This window comes from Peromyscus eremicus, chromosome 1 (assembly GCF_949786415.1).
Source record: "Peromyscus eremicus chromosome 1, PerEre_H2_v1, whole genome shotgun sequence".
Taxonomy (NCBI): Eukaryota; Metazoa; Chordata; class Mammalia; order Rodentia; family Cricetidae; genus Peromyscus; species Peromyscus eremicus.
Window position 1 is genome coordinate 112296614 of NC_081416.1, and position 19157 is coordinate 112315770.

General features: G+C 38.6%; 1 protein-coding gene across 1 annotated transcript in view; it reads right to left on the minus strand.

Moving 5' to 3' along the window:
- The window catches only part of Nox4 (NADPH oxidase 4), a 136064-nt gene that overhangs the window by 91341 nt on the left and 25566 nt on the right, over positions 1-19157 (minus strand). The window contains exons 3-6 of the mRNA XM_059271833.1: positions 10780-10890; positions 9573-9657; positions 4168-4265; positions 2233-2260 (exon numbers count right to left, since the gene is read on the minus strand). Of these exons, the coding sequence (XP_059127816.1) occupies positions 2233-2260; positions 4168-4265; positions 9573-9657; positions 10780-10890 (322 nt within the window). The remainder of the gene's footprint in view (positions 1-2232; positions 2261-4167; positions 4266-9572; positions 9658-10779; positions 10891-19157) is intronic.

Consider the following 19157-nt stretch of genomic DNA (forward strand, 5'->3'; position numbering starts at 1 on the left):
GAAAACTACAGAGAATAAATTTAATGATTTTTAATTCTTTTGATAAAATTATCATTCTATCTAAAACGTGTTGCTTTTTTCTGTATACCCAAATTAATTTTACAGTATTTTTTAAACCCAATATACAACATATGGGTTTCATTATGACATTTGTATTCCTATTGAATCTCCTCCCTGCCTTCGCCCCCCTGTCCTCCTCCCTCAGGTCCCTTAACCTCACCCAGCCACTCACTTCCGCTTTCATGTCAAACACTTTGTATTACCCCTTTTTTCCATTCCACTCCTTAGGATTCCATGATCTATATTTACACCCCTCTAACACACACACACACACACACACACACACACACACACACACACACACACAAGTAGGATTTGGTTGTGGGAGAAAACACAGGCTTTCTCTCTCTGGCTTATTTTGCTTAAAATAACTTTCAGTGCCCCCTATTTTCTGCAGATGTCATGATTTTATTTTTCTGCAAGGATGAATAAAATCCACTCACATGTGTGTGCCATGTTTTCTTTAGCTGTTCATCTTGTCTGGTTCAATTTCTTAGTTACTGTGAGTAAAGGAGCAAAAAACATGGATGTGCAGAATTCTGTCTCTCATAATGATTAAGAGTCTACGTAGCAGGGATGGATCCCAGTGCCTGTGGTGTGGCACCTTGCGGAGCCTTGGTGTGGCAGGGAGGGGCTTGGACCTGTCTCAGCTCTGTGTGCTAGGGTCCAATGACTCCCCATGGGAGATCTTGATTTGGAGGATGTGGTAATGGAGGGTGGCTTGGGAGGGAAGGCTGGAGGGTAGGAGAGGGGAGGAGGTGGGATCTGTGCGTAGTATGTAGGGTGAGTAGAAAATTTCTTAATTAAAAAAAAAAGGAGGAAAAAAAAGAGTCTATGTAGTTCAGACTGAGTATGAAGCTCAGTCATGGACTGCTTGCCTAGAAGGTGCAAGCCCTGGATTCAATCCCACAAAACTGACTGCTAGTCAAAAATTATAAAGAAGTTATTTCATTCAGATAAATGAGAAAAATATATAATTGGTAAAGATAATTATATCTTAATTATAATGACTGAAAATTATAATGACTGTTGTAATTATAGTGACTGAAAAGGTAAAGATTGAGACTATCTTAAAGAAACCCCAGGTCTTAGTATATAGAAGTAAACAGGGAAAAATGGTGTCTTACTATGTGGGATGTTGTGTAGATGTCTGCATCAAATTAAAGAGATAGACAAGTAGATTTTGTGTTCAGTTAATTATTGGTGGACATTTAAAGTGTATCATTGGATGTTTCATATAAAACGAAGCTGGTCTAAAAAAAAAATCTTGGTCCTTTGTTGGACCCAGGCAGATTAAACAACATAAAAATTACAGCATAGGGGACTCTAAGTGATAAATATTGAATCATCCCTGAAACATTGAATGGCCTCTAGCATACTCTTGGCTAGCAGCTAAACTAAGTTCTAATCCATTAGCCACTTATGGACACAAATTCTAAACTTGCTTACATGAATTGTCCTTATTTATCTGAAAGTACTAGCCTCTCAAAGAATAAAGCCAAACATATACTTGTATTTTTTTTGGAGAAAGAAAATGGGTACATGTATCCTTATTTATTTTTATCTATTCATATGAAAATGAATAATTAGTAACCTTTAAAATACATAATTGCACCAAACTGCCCTACCTGAATGACCTTGAGTGATTATTCTTAAAAAGGAACAATCAATCACAAATGGAAAAGGTAACACAGCCCTAAAATGTAAGTTATTTCAATGACTTTCTCACTAACAGGTTTAAGATTGTATCTTGCTTATCAGTTCAAAATGACTCACTTATTAGAACTGCACTGACACCAATAGTCTGGTGTTTTCCCTCTAAAGTTTTCGAGCAGGTACTCAGGATGTGTATATTAACTCTCACAGCACCAGCTACTGCCACAAGTCAAAGCAGGCCTTCAGGGAGCATGAGGGTTACAGTCTTTTCATTCAAAAACATTGCCAAAGAATGTGCACCAAACCAATGTGACTGATTACTTTTACTCTTTATTTATTCGAGCTCCAAACTCTGTTTTCCCCCCTCAGTTGGCACTGCAGCATCATAGCTAAACCATTAACATCACTTACAGAATGCTGTAATTCAGCATGTACCAGCTGTTGTGTAACTTGATTATGCTTATTTCCAAAGACCTTTGCTTGTGAAGCTAAGGAAAAACAATAATAACAACTTACCAGTTGTGAAGAGAAGCTTTCTCGGATCCTGAGAAAAGAAAAGAAGAAAACATTTGACTGGAAAATAAAATGCTAATGGCATAACCCTCTGCAAGAGGTTTGCAGTATGTGTTACCCTGTATTAGGAATTAGGGCACTGATCTTCCAGTGTGAGTAACAGACTCAATTAAGTCTCAGGACATTTTTGCACTATAAAAAGCAAAACCAGAGAAGTCTTCTCACCCTAGAAAAGGAAAGCACTGGTTAAGGTGGAAGGCCTGATCATTGATCTGATTACAGGCTGTTTGTAATGTGGTTTATTTTTCAATGACTTTGAGACTCAATAACTTAAGCTATAATACAAAATCAAATACATATTATGTTCTCATTATGTTGCCCAGAAGATTGTAAGCTTAGAAATTCATTTTTGTCCTGACTCTACAACTAAGATAGTTTTTAAATACATTGTGTTCAATGCTCAACAAAAAAATAATTTTTCTAAAACACAGGCCAGGCATGGTGGTACATGCCTTTAAATCCAGCACTCAGGGAGTCAAAGGCAGGTGGATCTCTGTTTGAGGCCAGTCTAGTCTACAAAGTGAGTTCTAGGACAGCCAGAGCTATACAGAGAAATCCTATCTCAATCCCCACCTCCCCCTCCAAAAAAGACTAAAACTACCAAGTGGAATACTGGACAACTAAACATAAATAGGTAGTACAAAAATAGGAAAACTATTATAGGTGTTAAACAGGCATGGATTATAGAAAGAGGAGAAAAAAAGGAAATGCTACGCCAAGGAAACTGTAGTGGGGACTGGAGACAAGTAACCATTGATAATGTGGGAAAAGGCTAGAGGACAGCATAGGGACAGGAAGTGGAGATGAGAGAAACGGAACATGACATGGAGAGCTGTCCCTTGACAAGCTAGGAAGCTAGATTCTCCAGGGAATCTCAGTGCTTTACACAGTATATAATCACGTGGTGATCCTTCTAAAAATAGCAATGACCATGCATCATACTAATTAAATCATATTGCTGTTTTCAGGTGATCCTAGAGGCAAGAGATTTATCAAAAGTGATCGGAGGTATTCAGTTTCACAATGTGTTCTGTCATTTGTTTCCTTTTAGGAAGAGAATCAAACCAACAATTAGAGCAGCCTTGTCTGTGAAAGTCCTAATAGTATGTGGAAGTGAAAATGGAGTCTGGAATGAGAGGAACATTTAATGAGAGGAAAAGTCACTGTCACTCACCACAAAAGGGCCAGAAGACAGAGCAGGTTGGCTTGGTTGCAGCCACGGCCTTGGGGAAGCAATGACTATCTGAACACGATGTGGAAGTACTGAGCAACAGAGACCTCACAGTGCTGTGCATCTGGCTCTGGCTCAACATGTAAAACCTCATCTCATGATCAAATAAGAGATCACATGAAAGAACAGCATCCCTAAGTCAGATATCACATGCTAGGAAACTCAGCTCACGGTCATCTATTTCATGGAAACAAAGTCACCATAAAAACACACTAACATTTTAAGTCAAATAAATTCATTCTTTAGTATCCACAAATAATCAACCTACAGCTGTGCCCTTTTCCCCCAGCACAGTAAGCGAGTTATTAAAGTATTTTTATCTGAGATTGGCACTGTCGACACTCTCAGCTAACTGAGAGGAATTAGACAAAAGCTGTTGGGAGTCAGAAAGTAGATCTGAGTGGCAACCTTCTGAATATTGCAGGATATAAAAAGTAGACACTGCAGTCTCCCATTTTCAGCAGGAGAAACTATAGAATAGTAATTACCTGCACTTTCTATTGAAAGGGAATAAAACTCAACTTGACAACTGCATTTTAAAAGCACTCAAAGGAGCAGCAAGGTACAAATTTTCTGTCAAAATCACAGACCCTCATTAGTTATCTAATGACAAGTGAGAGGGAAATGGAAGGGCAGGGACCACCCACCTCATTTTGGTATCTCGCTGCATTCAGTTCAAGGAAATCTTCGCTATAGTTCACTGAGAAGTTGAGGGCATTCATCAAGTGGGCAGCCACATGCACACCTATGGAACCACACCAGGGATAAGTCAGTGGGCTTTCCACACATGCCCTTTGGCTAGAAGCCAACAGTTCTCCATAAACAATAAAGGATTTAAGGATCAAATTCCAATAATTATCGAAGCAATGAACTATTAGGTTGAAATTATTCTAAAACACAAAATAAAAATCACCTGAATGTAGATAGTTTACTAAATTTTAAAAAGCTAGAATAAAGCCGGGCGGTGGTGGCGCACGCCTTTAATCCCAGCACTCGGGAGGCAGAGGCAGGCGGATCTCTGTGAGTTCGAGGCCAGCCTGGTCTACAAAGCAAGTTCTAGAAAAGGCTCAAAGCTACACAGAGAAATCCTGTCTCAAAAAAACCAAAAACAAAGAAACAAAAAAAAAAAACAAAAAAAAAGCTAGAATAAAATAACCATAGTAATTTAGGTCAAGATCTAGGGATTTTCACTCAATGTCTCCCATTTCTTCCTCTACTCCCTGCCCCCCTCTCTCCTCCACCCAAAATTCTACGTCTATCAACACAAGCACTCATTTGTTTACTAAATCGTTTCCTGGATATCTTTGTGTTGCACATCCTTCATCTTTCCCATTGCTCCAGCCTATTCTATCTTATATACTTCACTGTCATCCATCCCAATCGCAGCCTACAGGATGGCTTTTATCCAGCTGAAGTTTTCCACCATCAATAGCTAATTCTTTAAGCTCAACAGGAAAGTGTTGAGAGGCATGTCACAGAAAAAAAAGTAGGGAAAACAGTAATCACCACTTGACAAATATCCCACCTATAACCACACCACCAACACAGTGCTCACCTATCTCTGAGGGCGTATAAAAGATGCATGCATCAGGGAATTATGAGAGGTTTGAGACAACTCTTTTTGTCATAGCCAGGGAAGAAAATTATCTCAAGACAGGCAAGCAGAGAACAAATAATCTGTTCAGTGAGGCTGCCATATCTCCTCCTTCACCAATCTATTATTGTCGTTTAAGTGAGTATAAACTAACATTCTATTATAATGCACTGACTAAAGAAATTCCTGTAGCTTTGGCCCTATAACCTGTCTATTAACCTTAAGTTTATCTGTAAAATAATGGAAACAGAAAAGTGTTGGAGCCCACTAGGTTTCCTAGTGGCTGTACCCAGCAAGACTGCAAAAGAAGTTGACTGGACCACAGGCCTGAGTATCAGGTGTTTGTAAGGGTCTACACTTGACTGTGACTCGCAAGGGGGAGGTCTTTTATTCCACCCTTTGGCATTGTTATAAACAGACCTTTGGAATAAAGTTCTGGGCTGGTGGATAAGGATCCAGACCCATTTGAGTCTATTCTGTGTTGCCTCTCTGTTTTCTCTCCACTCTTTATTTCTAACTAAGTCTCTTATCCCTCATTCCTCATGAGTTCCTGGAGTAAATAAATGTAGGGGCTGGTCTGCCACAAAAAAAGAAAGACATAAATGTTCTGTAGTTGCTAATAAACCATTACAGTTTACAATAACATATGAAGTTTACTGGTTTAAAGGAAACATGGCCTGGAAACTGGACAAGCTTATAATCCCTGAAACTTAAGACTATAACATACAGAAAAACCAAGAACTATGGATTAGCCACAAAGACTAATAAAGGCAAGAGACACTCAGGATGCCAAATATCCTAGAAGTTAACTTTTAGGACTTATAAGTCAGGTAATCAAGTTGGGCATGAACAAAGGGTTGCATTAAAAGCAGAAAGATTCTCAAATTGCCAAGAAGTTACAGTACTCAAGAGAGCGTGTTAGTGACAGAAAAATATACAAATGGAACAAGGGAATAGAGAATCCAAAATTCGACTCAAATAAATATAACCAATAATGTTTTTACAAGGATCAGAGACAACAAATGAAAGAAAAGGTAGGATTTCAGCATATTGTTTTGTTTGTTTTTCGCATTTTCAAAGTTACACTTCTTTTTAAAGATTTTAATTTATTTGTTCTTATTACTGTGTGTAGCAGGAATCTTAAGGAGTCTTATTAATAAAATCAAACCTGAGCCAGGTATTGGGGTGAACTGGAAGATCAGAGAACCAGAACAAGTCACAGCTAACCTCACCTGGCCAACTTCTCAGCTGATCTTGTTTCCTCAGACTGGAAACCTCTGTGTCCTCATATCCGAATGGCTCTCAGCTGAACTGTGCTGCTAGAAGCCTGAAAGCTTAACCAGCCAAATTCTTCGAGTTTCTGGTCCTCACGCCTTATATATCTTTCTGCTTTCTACCACCACTCCCTGGGATTAAAGGCTCGCTTTCTGGGATTAAAGGTGTGTGTCACCATGCCTGGCCGTTTCCAATGTGGCCTTGAACTCACAGAGATCTAGAGGGATTTCTACCTCTGGACTGCTAGGATTAAAGGTGTGAGTGCCACCATTTTCTAGCCTTTGTATCTAGTGGCTGTTATGTCTCTGACCCCAGGTAAGTTTACTAGGGTGTACAATATTTTGGGGAACACAATACCACCACAAATGTGTATGTCTGCATGATTGTATGCACAATTGTGTGTGTGAGCAAGTGCCCATAGAGGCCATAAGATGGTTCTAGATCCCTTGGAGATGGAGTTTCAGGCTTTTGTGAGCTACCAGATATGGATTTGAACTCCAGTCCTCATGACTGAGCAGCACTCTTAAATGATGGGCTTTCAAACCCCCTTATCTTTCCATCTAAAATGTAAGTCTTTAATCTACTTTTAAGCTGATTTTTATTTGGAGTTAGAGTTATGTGAAGACCCAGTACTCTGAGCACAATTTAATGGCAAGGCTCCTGTTATCCACTGTGTTTTTGGCACCTATGTAGAGAATCACTTGACTGCAACTGCATGGCATTATTTCTGAGCACACTATTCTGTCTCATTTGTCTATATGTCTTTTTATCTTTTAAATAACCAATTTTCTGGTCTGCATGCACATACATGCAACAGCACATAAGTGGAGGTCCAAGGACAACTTTCAAGAGTCAGTTCTTACCTTCCAACTTGCTGAGGCAAGGTCTCTTTTCTTTCTACTGCACAGCATCATCTAGGCTAGCTAGCCAGCCTGAGCTTCCAGCTATTCTCTTGTCTCTGATCTAGCAATAAAGAGATCTGGGACGACTGATCCATACCACGAACTCTGGCTCTCTTTGTGGGTGCTGGTCAAACTCAGGTCAAGAGGCCTGTGTGGAACACGCTTTTACCCACTGAGTCATCTCAGAGATTCTCTGTGTCTTTTTTATATGCTAATATCACGTTCTCTTTTAAAAAACGCATATTTATGGGCACATGTGTGTCTGTGTACACCACATGTGTGCATGTGCCTGCAGAAACTAGAAGTGGGTGTTGGATCTCCCGGAACTAGAGTTGCAGGCAGTTGTAACGCACCTAGTGTGGGTGCTGGGAACCCAAGCTATCTCTCTAGCCCTGCATTCTGCTCTTGATTTCTATACTTTTGTAATAAATTGAATCAAAATTGAAGTTAGAGAGCATGAAGCCTCCATCTTTGTTCTTTTTGCTCATGACTGCTTTGGCTATTCAGTCTGTTTTACTTTCTTCTCACTCCCATATAAGTTATAATTCCATATATTCTCTCATTCTGTGAGGAATGTCATTAACATTTTATGGAAATTACATGGAATCAATAAATTAATATCCTGACTCAGTTCAAAGAAATAATCTATAAAAAATGATTGATAAAGTAGACAACATAAGATTTAATTTTTTTCTTCCAGGAAAGATTTAAAAGATGAGAACACATGCTGCAGACTGGGCAAAACCACTTTCAAGGACTTAAAGTCCTGAGACGGGACTCTTCCTTGTTTCTTTGTTTTTGTTTTGTTTTTTCAAGATAGAGTTTTTCTGCATAGTCCTGGCTGTCCTTGAACTCCCTCTATGCAAGCGAGGCTGGCCTCCAACTCAAAGATCAACCTGCTTCTGCCTCCTAAGTGCTGGGATTAAAGGTGTGAACTACTTAAAACAATAATCTAAAAAATTACCTGATTAAAAGATGAGTCAAAGATCTGAACAGATACCTCACAAAAGGAGATATGTAAATGATAAATAAGCATAAGAAAATGTTTCACACTTTGTATCATGAACTGCAATAATGTAAATCACTTTCATAAAAGAATGGCTGAAATCTAGAACATAGCATATCAGATGCTGAAATGGGAACTCGGTTTCACTGATGGGGGATGGCCTCTTTGGATGATAAAATTCAACTTATCTTCCTCTCACACTTACCCAAAATACTTAAGAACCCTCTAGTCACAAAACACACATATGACATATACACAGGAGACAGAGACAGACTCAGAGACAGAAAAGGAAGGGAGAGAAGGAAAGGGTGACAGAGATGACAGAGACACAGACAGAATATTTTACAGCAACTTCAGCCATAATTGAAAAAAGTTGGAAGCAACCAGGATGTAGGTGAATGCATGAACTGTAGTTTATCTGGACAGTGAAATAAATACCAGTCAACTCGGAAATGACATGAGCCATCAAGTGATAAAAAAAAAAAATAGGAAGAAACTTAAATTTATATGATGCCGTGAACGAGCCAAATCAGAAAAGCCAATGCATTCTATGGTTCTAGCTACCTGATATCAAAAAAAAAAAAAAAATCATCTGTAGACAGGAAAAGGATAGTGTCTGAGAGAAGAGAAAGACAAACTGGTAGAATACTGAGTATGTTTAGAACAGTGGAAATATTCCATATGATACTGTATTGGTGGGTACATGTCACTATATATATGCCCAAACCCATAGCATATTATATATAAATGTTCCAGATTAAAACTTATATTGAATCAACTCTTAAAAGTTTCTCATTTTACACTTGCTAACTTGAAATGAATCAAGATAAAATTACACAAATTTAAAATCTATTCGTCTACCCAATTATCGATATAAAACATGCTTACCAAATACATATTGAGCTAGCATCATATTTCTAAATGAAAAACTCACATTCTAATTTTCATTCACATAAGGTCATACCATAATACTTTTAAGCTTAGAAATGCTTGGTCTCCTTATTTTAAACTTTACAAATGAAATAATTTACAAGAAAATCACTATGACCTTGGGTTCAGCACCTGGACAACATAATGCAAAATGCCATAAGAAACACCAATGTTCTGTAGTTCCCTTCACAACTCTCTTCCAATTCACAAAAGAGTGACTAACATATATAATTAGAAAATCACCAAATAAGTTCATGGTAGGTGAAAACATACAGAAGAAAGTCAAATATTCTACACCGGTAAAATATACAATTCTAATAAAATCATGCTTTTCAGCTTTCTCACCTGAGAAAATACAGATAGTTATGCCACAGGTTATGTGGAATGTCTTACTTTTATCCAATAATCTTCTTGTTCTCCTGCTTGGAACCTAAATAAAAATGAATTAATACAGTAAGAGTAATAAACCCAGACAAAATATGTACAAATTTTTTCATTACATCATTGCTAGTATCATCAAAATTTGTAAATATAACACAAGTCTATTAGTCAAAACTGAGAGAATTATGACATAATTATTCACTGATGCAACTCAAACGAATGTGGGAAGGTATGTTATTGATTTGAAAAACTGAAAGACACACTGTTAGATAAAAATATTAGAAACTGAATTGAGATCTTATGTTCTTCAAAGCAAATGTCACTGCACTTAAATGTCCGTGCTGGCATTTGTCCCCAACTGTCATCAGCAGTGGTTCTGTTGAACACAGATAGGTGAAACTGTCTGACAACCTGGCATATTTTTTTTAATCTTTAAATTTGATAGAATATATGACTTCCTTTGTGCTGCAAAAAAAAAAAGGTTATTTTTTTTAAGTTAGACCAATCGAATCTGTGGTTTTAAATACCCACTCGATTTTGTAGAAAAATAATTGCCAGGAATCTTTGAATATCTGTGCTTCATACTAGGCAACAACTCTTTACTTTTCACTTCCTGCCACTTATTTTCCTTCTCTTCGTGCCAATCCAATAACCAGCCAGAGGGATCAAATCCTAGCCTTTAAGAATACCGGCAACCTAAGGAATGTTATTTCCATAAATGACTGCATTAAGATAAACACTTTCCAAATGTAATTACCTAAAAACAACAACTGAGTTTTGCTAGAGTAAATCAGTATTATGTCTTTCACAGATCACTGAAACCATTTAGCTCTGTTGGTCACTCATTTCTGATCTTGGTCAAGACATATTCTCTGTACCTCAGGTTCTCAAGCTTAAAATAGAGCAGCAGTATCTGATTGTAGAGCTGGTCTTAGCGGTCATGAGCGTCCTGAAGTACTGAAAATAGTACCTGAAAGCATGATCAAAGATATGTCTGCAATCCTCTGCCCTGGGCTAGTTTTGCAGAGTAGCTTTCTGACCATGTGTCCCTTACCACCACTGAGAAGAAAATTTCCAAATAAAATCAGTTCATAAAAACAGCAGAACTAACATCTAATCATTACACTTGATTTTTGCCACAGAAATTCATCAAGTTTTTTTTTTTCCCTACCTTCTGTGATCCTCGAAGATAAGCCAGGAGTGTCCGGCACATGGGTAAAAGGATAAGGCTGCAGTTGAGGTTCAGGACGGATGCAGAGGCTCTGCTTAGACACAATCCTACCTGAACAAACAAGACAAGGGTCAAAACAGAGTCAAGTACAAATGAAAAGCAGCCTTGACCTGCAGTTGCAGGTCTCACCCTGCTCTCTAAGGTCCACGACAAATGCCAGTTCCTCTAAGAATCCTGAAGGGTTCCTTTCATCTTACTAAAGCTCCCTGAGGAAAAACAATTTCCTTCTGCTCTCAATGGCCTTAAAACCGACTTTTCTCCTTTTTGCTAAGGATGCAATCACTTTAATATATTTTTCCATGTCTGGGTCAATTTCTTACACGAGCCTAGCTTTAAGATGCCTGTGGTCTCAGCACTATGTGCTCTACAACTCCACGGTCAGGTGTCACAGGAATCCGTATTCACTGATAAGCTCAGGAGAGTTCTAAAAGAAACCTCATTTGTATTCTCCCCTCTCTCTGGAAGTCTCTCCATTTCTACACAGCCTACTTCTTCACACACCTTTGTCTCCAAGCTCTTCACCCCAGTAGCTCAATTCCTCTCCTAGCTTCACCTTAAACTCTAGTCCTCTTGAGTACTCCCCTGCCTGAGGATGGGACTTATCCCCTGTGTCAAGAGCTCTCATTAGTTTTGTACTGTCCTGTCATGTTTTCAACACTCTTTCCAGTCACCTCTTCTTAAATCTTATTTTATTTTTAAATGACAAATAAGTACTGTACACATTCATTAAGTACAATGTGAAGTATTTATATGAACACACAACGTAAGACGACCAAACTATGCTAACAAAGAGATGCATCACTTCCTGCTCTGCATCAACACTTACCATTCCTTTGCACTAAGCTCACTACAATTCCACTCTTTTCAGGCTTGTGAAACACATAATACATTTCTGACTTATGATCACCACAGTGCTCGACTGGCCATCAGAACTTATTCTTCCCATGCACTAATACTATTTAACTAATATTTTCCCTCCCCAGTCCACCACTGCAAGCCCTGGTAATCATTATTCTACCCTCTGAATCTGTGAATTCAACTACTGTTAGATTCCCAATATAAGTAATGTCATGATAGTTCTCTTCTGTGCGTGGCTCACTTGAGTAAGCACACTCTAAGTTCAAAATGTTGTTGCAAATTACCAATTTGAAATAAGACCATATCTAGTAAAACTGTGATTCATTTGCTTAAATACATAGGGTATTTTTGTTGTTTTAGTGATAGTGCTTTAGCTTTTTTAGGAAATCCATTTCCATTCAATCACTGTTAAAATATTTCTTTATGCTTGAATAAATGAAGAATTATATAGAATAGATGCTATAGAGGTTAATAAACACACTTATCTATTTTTGCTGGTCATTCACAGTTTGGTCACTTACATTTATTAACATTAACCCTTCCCTGAAACTTTAGGATGTAATTACTATTAATGATCTCTTCTACATGGGAGAACAATATGCCATTCTGATATTAAGATTTTTACCTAACAAAAACAATAACCAAAAAAAAAAAACATGGAAGTTATAGAACCAAAGTGCCAAGCTAAGGACTCTGGCTCAGGTACCTATGCTATTAACCACTGCACACACTACCGCTTAAGCTTGGATTAATAAAAGCAGAGAAGCAAATAGCAGGCAATAAATACTTTGTTCAATGATCAATGAAGATTAGAAGTAAGCCGTTTTAGAAAACTGCCCTACGACTTCTCAGAAAACTGGGAATCAATCTCAAGACCCAATGATACCAGTCTCAGGCATATACCCAAGGCATGCTCAATCACACCAGAAGGACACATGCTCAACTATGTTCATAGCAGCATTATTCATAATAGACACAAACTGGAAGCAATCTGGATGCCCCTCAACCAAAGAATGGATAAAGAAAATGTTGTACATATACACAATGGAGTATTACTCAGCTGTAAAAAATAATGACATCATGAAATTTCCAGGCAAATGGATGGAACTAGAAAATATCCTTAGTGAGGTAATCCAGACTCAGAAAGATAAACATGGTATGTACTCACTCATAAATGGATACTAGATGTAAAGCAAAGGATAACCCGACTACAACCCACAGCTACAAAGAAGCTAGAGCCTTCATCCAGTAACTGATGGAAGCAGATTCAGAGATCCACAGCCAAGCATCAGGCCAAGTTCCCAGAGTCCAGTCAAAGAGAGGGAAGAGGGATTATATGAGCAAGGGGGGTCAAGATCACTATGGGGAAATCTACAGAAACGACTGAACCAGTAGGATCTCATAAATTTTAGACTGACAGCTGTGGAACCTGCATGGGACCAGACTAGGCCCTCTGCACACAGGAAACAATTGTATAACTCAGTCTGTTTGAGGGGCCCCTGCCAATGGGATTAGGATTTATTCCTGGTGCATGAGCTGGCTTTCTGGAGCCCATTACCTACGGTGGGATGCCTTGTCCAGCTTTGATGGGGGAGGGGGGCCCTGCCTCAACTGAATATACCAGGCTTTGCTGACTCTCCATAAGAGGCCTTACTCTTCTGGAGCAGAGGGTGGAGTGGGGTGAGATGGGGGGAGACTGGGAGAGGGAGTGGGAGCAAGGATAAGAGGGGGATCTGTGGTTGGTATGTAAAATGAAAAATTTTTTTTTCTTAAATTAAAAAAAGATGGGAAAACACCATCATTACTAATTAAAAGAAAGAAAGAAAGAAACAAAGAAAGAAAGAAAGAAGAAAGAAAAAAAGAAAAAAAAGAAAGAAAGAAAACTGCCCTAGATGTCTTCCCTCCTAATAGTGCCTGCCATTCATAAGATGGTCCTTGTTCCTGTTCTTAATCATTAGAGATGCCTGAGGTATGAATTCTGTAGTCCTGGAGAAAGCCACAAGGATATATTCATTAAAATGGACTAAATGGTATGGTGGAGATGGGATTTCCTGTAGACTTTTTCTCTTGCTCTGTTCAATACATGACATATTGTTGCCTTTGACTTCCTTTGTTCTCTCCTGTTTCTCATAGTGCATGCTTATGACCCTAAGAGCATAATCTAAAATGCTTTAAGATCACTTTGCATCAGTTGCTTTGGAAAAGATTTTTTTTTTTACTGTGATCCTCAAATCAGCTCTATAAAGTAGGCTCAACCACCTCATAGATGATGATCTGTAACAACGTAAGAGCTACTCAGCCAGGAATGCTCAGCTCTGTGGCTTGGAATAGCATCTGGATAACCGTTTCTGCAATCTTTCCACATGACTCTAACAATGCAACCTGGGTCGGGAACCACAGTCTTAAACTACTTAGCTAAGCTCTGCTGCTTATGAGGTAAGAAATGAAGGCAGCCATTAAACTATAACAAGTAAATGAGTATCCCCAAATTTATGACCAAATTTAACTTCAAAACTTAATTTTCATAAGAAATATGGAAGGAATTATTCCAAATACACATAAACTATGAAGTGACAACAACCTCACCTCTTTAAAGCTGACACAGTATACAGAAGAGCAGCTGGGATCACTGCCTGATCATCTGATGCACAATATGTAGTTCAATGAGGAAAAAAAAGACCTTTTCAAACCTTTGTAAGAAAGAAATTATTGCACACATTTTACAGATGATTTATTAAGGGATCTGAAGAAGTCACGCAGTTTGCCCAAAGCCACAGGAATTGAAAGAGGTAAATTCTGTACCCAGACTGTCTTTTCATCTCATGTTAAAAACATGACAAAAAAAAAGGCATCAAAGGCTATGGGAGGAAAACCATGAAATGGAATAAGCTAGCTTCAACAGTTCCCATGAGCCGCACACATCATGCCTCAGTTGCCAGTACAACTCATTAGCCAAGTCAAGATCTTGAATTTCCTCTCCCACCAAGCCTGTGTGCTTCACTGCATTCTTGGGTTCTGATTTACTACAGTCCTAGTCAGCATCACTTCCTCTTTAGTTAACACTCATAAATGGATGTGTGTCTAACTAGACATCAAGCTTGAAGTTTCCCTGCATTGCCTTGATTCTCATAAAGCCATTCATAGAGAGAAACAATATCTCTACATCAACGAATCTCTCCTTATACCTGGCTTTCAACTCCAGGATTGTATCACTGACTTGTTCCTGTCTACTGTTTCTTCATACCCATGTTTTTCAGAAGCAAGGTCTGGTTGTAGTGGGTAGCCATTCCAGCTTTGATCTGGAAGTTCCAACCCCCACTGAGACTTCGGCAACTGTCATGCCTACAAGGCAGGGCCAAGGGAGGTGCCTGGAGACCCGAGATCTGGATCGGCCAGCGCTCTCTATTCCGGGACCCTGGACGGTGGAGGTGGGCCAAGCAGAGCTCCAGAGAACACCGCTGGACTGCAATACACCTTCCCCAGACCCCGCAACCTACCTATCCCTTAATTTGTAAGTTACGCCATTAAATAAATCTCCTTTTAACTACGTGGAGTGGCCTTAATAATTTCACCAATATCTAGCACCCAACGTGGGGCCCGAACCCACGACCCTGAGATTAAGAGTCTCATGCTCTACCCACTGAGCTAGCCGGGCCAGATATTTCACCAATATCTGGTCTTCATAGAATTTTATCCTCAGCCTAACATGATGGAAGTGCTCTGTAAACGTGAAACTTAATTGACTTCACACGCAAACCATGCATTGATAGCCATCTTACTATTAGGTTGCAATACTTCATGGTGTCTTTATTCATAATGTATGTGTCTAAGTGTAGTGGGTAGCCATTCCAGCTTTGATCTGGAAGTTCCAACCCCCATGGAGGCTTTGGCAAATGTCACGCCTACAAGGTAGGGCCAAGGGAGGCGCCTGAGGACCTGAGATCTGGATGGGCGAGCACTCTCTCTGTTCCTGGACCCTTGACAGTAGAGGTGGACCGAGCAGAGCTCCAGAGAACACCACTGGACTGCAATACACCTTCCCCAGACCCCGCGACCTACCATTCCCTTCATTTGTAAGTTATCCACTAAATAAATCTTCCTTTTAACTACATGGAGTGGCCTTAATAATTTCACCAATATCTAAGAGTAAGTTTACATTGGTAAATTCACTGTAGTTCGAATAGTCAATGAAAGTTCCACTACTATCAGAAGACACCATCTCTCCATCCACATGAAATGCAGTAATATATACATATAAAAAATAAATACAATGTTTTTAAAGCTACAAACTTCAGGAGCATACATAGGTCAACTGTTTTAACTTCCTTATTGTAACCCCCAGAATTCATAAGCAAATCTATCCATTGAATCAACCCTAAGTAAATCTTCTGTGAAGTGACTCTGTGTAAAAATAAATGATAAATTCAAGTAAATATATGTCACATAAATCAACATGGAGGCTTATTTTAGTGGGTTTTTAAAAGATTGAAATCTAGTCTAGAAGGACATACATAAATTCAGTAAGATTGTGAGACAAATCAGAGGAGGGAAGAATAGATTCTCAGTAGAGGATATTTTTATAAGTCTCAGGCCTTGAAATCAAAATTGTCAGAATTTAAAAACTATGACAAATTCTTCCCAGGTATGGGAAAGTCATTTCTGTTTTCTGATGCTTGCATTATTCATCTGCAGCGATAGAAAAGGGCAGCATCTTGTATGGAAAGTAATCACAAATTACTGAAAAATATAAGGAATTTTCTACTCTATAGATGTTATTCTTTCTAACATTTGATGTATTCTGCTTTTGGTGGAAGGAAAAAAGAAAGGAGAAGGAAGGAAGGTAAGAAAGAAGACAAAGAGAAAGCAGGAAGAAAGGAGAAGAAAACTGTAAAGAATTCCCCAAAATATATTACATTTTTCACATTACTCAGTTCTTTGTTGAACCCTAATGTTTCTTAGAAATGACAAGAGAGGAGTTGGAGAAATGGCTTAGTGGTTAAGAGTTCCTCTTACGAAGCACCAGAGTCAGTTCCCAGCACTCACACGGTGGTTCACAACCATCCACAGCTTCAATTCTAGGGGATCCAAGGTCTTCTGACAAGTTTGGGTACTGGGCACACACTTGGAGGACAGGGATACATGAGGAAAACACTCATGCAGATAAAATAAAGTAAATAAACCTAAAACATTGTTTTTAGTGGAGCAGAAAAAGAGGAATTATGAAAGAATGTAACTATTCTCACACTCTGCTGTATTGCCTCAGAGAAGAGAGTAGAATTTTTTGTGCATTCATGCTTATTTAGTTATTAAACTAGACAGAAAATTGTCATTATTTTAAAATTCCAAATAAATATGAAAACTACTCAGTCCTCCTCACCATACATGCACACACAAATAAGTCCCCATGACTTAACTACTGGAATTTGCAAATACTTACGTTACTTACCATATTGACTTTATAGATAGAATTATGCTTATAGACTTAAAATTTGGAGAAGATCCTAAACTGCTGAGGTGAATGTCATCTAACCACATGAGAATCAAGAGAGCAGAACTTTGTTCCACTGGAGGGATAGACAGACATTGGGCAGAAAAAGATATCAAAAAGAAAGGGGTGTGGGAGTTTCTCATGCACTGGGACGTGCTGACTCTGACATGCTGCAGATCACATGCAATAGTAATGAGATCCTTGTGGACTTTAGGGCATCCCTCATCAGCAAGGCAAGAAGATGAAATTGATCCTACCATGGAGAGACTGTGCTCTCCCAATACCTTCAGTAATTTAGAAGCAGTTCTTCACAGAGCCTCTCAACAAGGAGATACTTTCACTTCAGCTTTTATAATTACAGAGTAAAGAACTGATTGAATTCTGCTAGGCTTCTGACCTATCGATTTATGTTACAATAAATATGTGTCATTTAAGCCCCTCTGTTGATGGTAAATTTTAAAACAGCAATACAAAACTGACATAGGGAAATATAATAAGTCAATTTTCATCACGGTATTATCAGTTGTTTCCAGACACCTTTTTTTAAAGTATGTAAACAAATAAATAATAATTCTTTTCATTACAAACATACCAGCTTCAAGATTATTTAATTTTAAATTGTTTAAGTAATGGATTTAAATATTTTTGTTGCTAAGTTCTAAGTTAACTATACTGTTGATAAAATGAACTTTATGTTCTCTATATTTTAAAATGCATACTAGTTTCATATGTCATTCTTTGGTGTTTTTATCATTTTGTGATAGCCAGTTAATAAACAATATGATTAGATATATCATAAAAGTCCATATCTGATATTTACCTTTTTAGTAATTAATTTCATAGGAAAAGTTCTAAGCCTAAAAGTTTCAAAAGTAACACGGGTAGCTCTCACCCCTTGTCCAAGAAGCTTATTTGTGCAGAAGATGGAAATATAGTGTTTGCAGAGATCCATAATGGTCAAAATGCAGAAAGTAAGTGACCATGGGGTGCCCAACTACCACTCGTACAATTACAACACACCTAAAGTTCCGAGAACATTACAGAAGAGGAGATATTAAGATTGTACAAGGCAGAGGACCAGGATGCCTGATGTGAGATAGTGTCTCTTAGACATGAAAAGGATGCTGCACCCATGAAATCTCAGTAATATGAATGTGTAAACAGACCTAAATAATGAGCAGACAAGCTGACCTGCCAACATAGTTGAGAAACCCTTACAAGGCCCCACCCCTAGATAAAGAGCTATAGGCAACGAATGGCTATAGAATGAGAAGAATCCGTCTTCTCTAGGGAAGAGCCTCCTGTGGTGGTATTGTGTTCCCCAAAATATTGTGAACCTTAATAAACTTATCTGGGGTCAGAGAACAGAAAAGCTACAAGCTACTTAGGCTAGAAAATGTTAGCACACGCCTTTAATCCTAGCATTCCAGAGACAGAAATCCCTCTGGATCTCTGTGAGTTCAAGGCCGCATTGGAAACAGCCAGGCATGGTGACACACGCCTTTAATCCCAGGGAGTGGTGGTAGAAAGCAGAAAGGTTTATAAGGCGTGAGGACCAGAAACTAGAAGCATTTGGCTGGTTAAGCATTTGGCTGGTTAAGCATTTGGCTGGTTAAGCATTTGGCTGGTTAAGCGTTCAGGATTTCGAGCAGCAGTTCAGCTGAGAACCACTGGGATGAGGACATAGAAGCTTCCAGTCTGAGGAAACAAGACCAGCTGAGAAGTTGGCCAGGTGAGATAGCTGTGGCTTGTTCTGTCTCTCTGATCTACGAGCATTGACGCCAATACCTTGCTCAGGTTTGATTTTATTAATAAGAACTTTTAAGATTCATGCTACAGCCTCCAATAGGTAAACCAATCTCAAGTGGCCAGCCCTAACTCATGGGCATACAAAAAAACACTAAATGGACCTTTGTAGGTTGTATAAGTGTGTAAAAGACAATAATGGCAGAAGAAATAATAAGTTGGGAAT